The sequence below is a fragment of the Clytia hemisphaerica genome, unplaced genomic scaffold (genome assembly GCF_902728285.1).
Source record: "Clytia hemisphaerica strain Z4C2 unplaced genomic scaffold, Clytia hemisphaerica genome assembly, whole genome shotgun sequence".
In the NCBI taxonomy this organism is placed as follows: domain Eukaryota; kingdom Metazoa; phylum Cnidaria; class Hydrozoa; order Leptothecata; family Clytiidae; genus Clytia; species Clytia hemisphaerica.
The window spans coordinates 2,029,227-2,035,719 of NW_027103507.1; the positions used below are offsets into that span (position 1 = coordinate 2,029,227).

Below are 6,493 nucleotides of genomic sequence, written 5' to 3' on the forward strand. Positions count from 1 at the left end.
AAGTTTTAAGGAACAGTAAGAGATGGTTATCCAAACTTACCAGCTATGTAAATAAGGAACTGGATAAGAAACTTTGAGGCTGAAATTCTCTGTGAAAATAAGGAACTCCAGGCTCAGAGCAGATTTAAGGTTCCTTATAAAAAAAAAACGTGTAGTACATGACTACAAATTGTAATTGTTGCCACGCATTTATGCTTGCCTATACGAAGTGTCTCATTCAAGAATATTGATATCGTTACGAATCTTGCTAGAATATATCCCTTATGCTCTTGTGATCATTAAGTGAAACAGGCTCAAACCATATTTGTAGGATTGTAGGTAGGTAGGTAGGTTCAGTAAAGTTAACATATAAAAAAATTATTATCTTATAATCGCGTCTTGTCTTTGCTCTTCTCCCCTCAAAAAGAATCTCTTCAATATACATACAAAACTTCTCACAAAAAAAACTTCAAAAAAATGTTAAAACCTTCGTAGTGAAATTTTTCATTCAATAAAATATTCTTTTGATTAAAAACAAAAGAAGTTTTCATGCTTTAGTAAATCCTTTTATTTCGCTTCGCGCACTTTCTCTATAGCTCTAGTAGCTCTAGATATTTTATCTGACCGCCCTAGAATATAAGAAATTTTATCTAATTTTAGGATAACGTACACTTTTTTCAAAACTCGAAAATTTTAATCTTAATTTAAGAAATGAGATCTTAAAATCAGTTAAGTTTTCTTAAATTGAGATGACTATCTAGCTTAAGAAAATTATTTTTTACAGTGTATCATCAATACCTAGCACTTATCAAGATTTCAGGTCAATAGTATTTTCAAATCACTAGATACAGTATCCTAGGACTGTTAAGGCAAAAAAGGGCAATTTTGGGTCGGTCTGTAAAATACATACCAGCAGGTGGCAAATAAATGTACCCTCTGCCCCAAAAATACATGTCACGTGGAGTTGCCACACAAAATTTGAGCTAAAAATGTGTAATTAAAAAAAATAGAGGACCGATTTTGACTAGTGGTATATGGATAATTGAAGATAATTAACAAAATTGATTTGGCCACTTTTTTGGTTGGCATTTTATAGACCAGATTGTAAAGGGGGAGCTAAAAGCGTATGATTAAAAAAAAAATAGACCTATTTTCAGTGCTTTCAAAGAATGATGACATCAGGTGGCGATGTATGAAAAAATTTTCAAGATTGGCAAGTCATATTTGGGTGTAAAATCCCCCCCCCCCCCTCCAAGATGCTCGAAACGAAGGGTTAAGTAAACGTAAGCCTTTTATTTCTTTCTATTGTTTTCCAAATTGAAGAATTTTGTTTAGTTTGTTTTGCTCACTTTTTGATCATATTGAACAAATCCCAAAAGGAGTATTTGGTAAAGTGATAAAAAACTGAGCAAATCCATTTTTATAATTGCTATAAAGGAAAAGGTTAACAAAAAGTTGTCTGAGTTTAAAAGGCTTATTTTATCCTAAATATTCAATAAGTTACGGTTTAAACGATATATTTGACATAAAAAATAAATTTGTATTGGAAAAGTGTCAATTTTTATGACACCCCACTGTCAGAAATGTCATCATGCTCAAGGTGTGAAAATTTTTAGGTGTCAATTTTTTTTTTTTTTTTTTGAAGGTAAATAAAAGTTAGGAATTTACAGAAAATTTCATGGCAAAAGCTCTATTATTTCAGGAGCTACTACCGATAATTTGACCTCCGAACAGAAACAGCCCCCCCCCTAGGCCGAATAGGGTTAAGGCAATTTCATTTTATGGAAGTTCGAGTTTAAGAGACTCGACTGTGGCTATTACGTCCCTCTTTTAAGAAAAATACTCATTCAAAACTTTAGTTTTTTTTAATTTCACGCTTGCTTTAGTTTACAGTATAAACGGGAAAGTGTCATGTAACGAAACTCTCAGTTTTCGAGTTATTCGGGACTAGCTTTAAAATAACACCACCACTAACAATAACATTTTGTTACAAGAAACATGACCACTTTTCTGTTAGTTTGTGTGACCGAAAAAATAACATGCGATAAATTGCTAAGATCAGGTAACTGTTTATCAAAGATTTTTGAATTAATTCCAAACCACTTGAGGATTATTCTTTTATTTGTAAACTTTTAAATCCCTAGGAATCAATTTTCGAATAGCCAAAACTCTTTTACATATATTTCATCTTTTTAATGGTTTTACGACTTTCTTTTTTATTTGTCTAGAATATCAACATGCAAATCTCAACGGGCTTATCTAAACATTATTCTTTGCACGAACTAGTTGATTGATATAAAAAAGCCAACAATTGAGTCAATATTTAAAAGCGCAAATAGTTTGATATCAAAGCATGTTCAATCAGTCTAACTGAAGAACGTCGAAGGATTCAAACGCATTCAACGAGAAGAGAGAGAATCTCTTGGACTTCATATACAACAAACTTTTTAGCTGCAAACACTTTCATATCACAGCTTCTACCAAAATGGGTGAAGTCGGAGGTACGTACAATGTTCTAAATTTGTTTTTAGGGATATATGGTATATGTCTCAATTGTCCCAAATATTGTTGTTAAAACAGCTAATTTTTCTAGTTCATTACTCTTAATTAAACAATTCACAGAGCTAGGCCTTCCAGATCTTACAATTTCATTGCATTGTTTCAGCTTTACCCCAGGCTGTGGGATTTTAGAGCTCATTGAGTTAAATTTTATATTTTCATGAATTTTTGAGTACGCAAAATTTAATATTCGTTTTCTAGGAGCCATTTGTGGAGGAGTATGTGTATTGTTGGTCTTATCTGCAATCCCAATTGCCATGATTGTTCTAGGTAAGTAAGTCTTCTTGGTTACTCGAATAAGGGGTCTACAGTATATTTAATTTCTGATTCCAGGGTGGGGGGGTACTAGGGCAAAATAGGCTACGCTGGTCAGGGTACCTTATTTAACCTCCACGAGTCCCAGGTAGGATTGCAAAAACACCAAAATAGAAAAATCAGTCCCTGGCAGGGTGCCTTTTTTGGAAAATTTGGGGAAAAAGTAGAACATTTTAGAAAAGTTGTGGAATTTCAGTACCATTCAGGGTCACTATTTTCGCAAATTTCGTCCAAATATTTTCTCTCTTTTTGGCTAAATATTGCCAATATAAGGTGTAAATGAAAAGCAAAAAGCGTCGACATTTGTAATCAGAGGCGTCTTTTTTTCACCCTTTGTATTTCGAGTCAGGCAGGCAGGGGCAATGCCCTTGCCACAGTGCTACTTGTCGGACCTTATTCAGAATTGATTCCATAATAGTTTATTTTGTTTGCGTGAAATTGCACCATTGACGAGATATATTGAATAAGCAGAAAGTGAAAAATGTAGTTTTTAACACACCCCTTTTTTATCCGAGTTAATCTGCTTACAGACTAAATATATCGCTTTATGACCCTTTATAGACGTGTCAAAATAAAACGTAACCTTTAGTTGTTTACACATTTCTTATAAGAACATCTGAAATTTTGGAGGCCTTCGGATGTTCCTAATTTTTTCAGTTTTCAGTCTAAAAAGTGTTTGAAACTGTTGATATTTCACCATTTTGTGAGTATTTCTGTGCCATTTACTTAAAAAATTTGGTATTTTAGAGCTTTGAAAAAGCTTGTAGTTTGTTGTTGATATTTCGGCCATCGAAGCCCCCTCGAAGCCTTGTGTTCTAAAATTGTTTGCTCTTATATGAAAATGTGTCATTAGAAAATGAAGACTTGTGCCTCCCTCCTTCCCTTACGCTGCACTCGTTTTTTTTACCAGTTTTTTAATAAGATCTTTTTTTTTTAATTCAAATCGTTTCAAAAGTTGTTCTCCGAGATATACACTAAAGAGCCTCAGCATGGTAGATTCTACCCCCTCCCTGTGGCTAGTAGGGTTAATCTAAGGATGCAGGATTCACCGAGCTAAATCTTAGGGATGCAACAACTAACTAGCTATCCAGACGGATTTTTCATTTTCAACTACTTTCTTCCCTTTGACAGGTACTCAACATATGGATGATTGTCCGATGGAGCCGTGGATTCCCAAGTGTATGGTGATCGGTGGTGGTGCCACCCTGGTTCTCATGGTGGTCATCTTACTACTCCTTGTCTGTGGAGCCATGGATAATAAAGGCGCCTCAACATTTGCTGTCGTTCTTGCTGTTATACTAGCCCTGTTTTTGTTCGCTTGGCAAATTGCTTCATCCTATTGGGTGTTTAAAGAATGGTCTGGTTGGGATAAAGTCAAAGATGACATTTCCAGAGGATGTCATAAAGATACTTATTTGTTTATCTTCTCTATTTTGATCATTTACTGGGTGACTTGTCCATGCCAAGGAAGTGGAGCTAAATTGAGAGATTAAAACAAGACTATTTATTATTTTTATCTTAATGGTGTCAAAACAATCATCTCACAGAGCCGGTAAGGTTTTTCGGCCAATAATGGGGGGGGGGGGGGGTTGAAATTATGGACTGAATTGGGAACTGGAAATTGGAATTGGAATTTCATTGTTTCCAAGTCAGAAAATTCAGTGGGTATGAACATGAACATATAAACGACTGGACATCCATCTCCTTTGTCTTTGTGAATATAACACAGCTAGCTTCGTTGCCGCCTCGTTAAAAGCATAAAATGAAACAATAGATTTTCATGATATACCACTTGGGAATACCTTGCTAACAACGTCAAAACTTTGACAAAAGTCTCTGTTGTTCTACTCTTTTCAATTATTTTATCTATATCATAACAAAGATAACAGAGGCAAAATCAACGTCAGCAAAACTCCGACTAACATTTCTAAATTTTGACTTAAAAGTGTCTAATAATTTTAAAGAGTGTCACATTCTAATTTCGATATTCTTATTACACAGGCTCTCAACTTTGGCAAGCTATTTTTTTCAAGTCATAAAAAAAATATTGGAGTGACAAAAGGGATTCAAAAGTATACACGCAGTTGAAATTCTGCATTTCAGAGTTGAAAATGTTGATAAAATATATTACAAACTTGTAAAAAAATTCGAAAATAATTTTATTGTACATTAGGAGTAATGTTCAAGCTCTATCAGTCTTTTTATCTAAATAATTCAAAGAAATAAAATTATGACAGACTATTGTCGGATTTTTCATACCAATTTTGAAATACAGGCGGCAACGAAGCTCGCTTCAAAGAGATAATAAAAGATAGATGTCCAGTCGTTTATATGTTCATGGTATGAACAAATATTTACAAACAATATTTTTCCAGTGAGAACTCATTTATTTGATTATAGGATTTATAAATTGGAGGGTAATCTTCCACTAGGCACAAAATCTTGACTAATCCCTCCTGTTGGAGGCGGTATTAGCGTTTCTGTGAGAGGGGCGGGGTTTAAAACCAAGTGTGTCTGATTCTTTGTAATTCGATTGTATTTTATATATGTTGCAATAAAATATTGTAAATTTTAAAATTCATCCAAGTAACAAACAAGTCGTAAGCGTAACAAATATTTTTGTTCAATTTCTTTCACCCATCTCTTTTCCAAAAGCATAATGAACTTATTGCACTGTAGTCAACCTAAAGTTCCGAAGTTCTGTTTCTTGGGGTCTATTTCAGTAACCCGGCCGGCACACAACATCAAAACAACGTCCATTTGATATTCACAACGTCCAAATAACGTTATTTGAACGTTAAAACAACGTTGTGTGCCAGCTGGGTAATCTGAATGTAAAATTAGTTTAGAATGCTGAATGAAAATAAAATTTAGTCATTGATTGATTGATTTGGCAACTATTTCAGAATGAAATATCTCGAAGTAAGTTTACTACTAGCCTACCCTACAGCCTCTTGTCTTTCAATCTTCTGTGTTAATTCCGTAATCGTAACAAATCTATTTGTTCCATTACTTTCGCACTTCTCTTTTCCAAAAGCATAGTAAACTTATGGCATTTAATCACGATTTGCAAAATTATGAGTGAGATGATAATTGTTTTCAATGAGACGAGACTCGTCATAATGAGGATACTGCAGGAACTACTTTCCCCTATAATTTGGTGCCTTAGTTTCAATCACTTAGCCTCACGCGTCACTTTATGTGACGAAATCACTCAGTGATGTTGAGCTATTATCAGAAGAGAATTTGCAAGGCATTTATGCGCACTCACCAACAGAATGTATTTTGAAATGTCAAAATAAATTTCAAAAGAAAGTGATTTACACTGTGGATAATATATGCTTTTGTACCAATGGAACAACTTCGATAGTAGCTGTTGGTGAAAAAGGTTTAAGGTTATCTTTTAGCTGGATATACTATAAGGGTCAAGTCTGGCTGTAAAAATCTGATCCATCTTTATAATTGTGACTCGCACATATATTAATTTGATTTGCACTCATTTTTGGCTGGCTTCAGCACAATAAGATATGCAATCAAATTACACTGTAATAGTGAGAAACGTAGAAGAGCTGTAAGTAAGTAAAGAGCTGCATTGTAAGGGTCCAATTTTGATAGCCATTTTTGTGGTGGCAAATATGCC

General features: G+C 34.1%; 1 protein-coding gene across 1 annotated transcript; it reads left to right on the forward strand.

Annotated features, from left to right (window-relative positions):
• The first annotated feature begins 2,285 nt into the window (after positions 1-2,285).
• On the forward strand, positions 2,286-5,432 carry LOC136798959 (transmembrane protein 272-like). Its single transcript, XM_067055646.1, has 3 exons — positions 2,286-2,480; positions 2,740-2,808; positions 3,985-5,432. Exons 1-3 carry the CDS (start codon positions 2,465-2,467, stop codon positions 4,344-4,346), a joined length of 447 nt encoding a protein of 148 aa, XP_066911747.1. The 5' UTR covers positions 2,286-2,464; the 3' UTR covers positions 4,347-5,432.
• Positions 5,433-6,493: the final 1,061 nt, after the last annotated feature.

What these genes read in the sequence shown, in the direction of transcription:
- LOC136798959 (XM_067055646.1), top strand. An exon ending in AATTGCCATGATTGTTCTAG is followed by an intron (nt 2,809 to 3,984) that starts GTAAGTAAGTCT and finishes TCCCTTTGACAG; the next exon opens with GTACTCAACATATGGATGAT.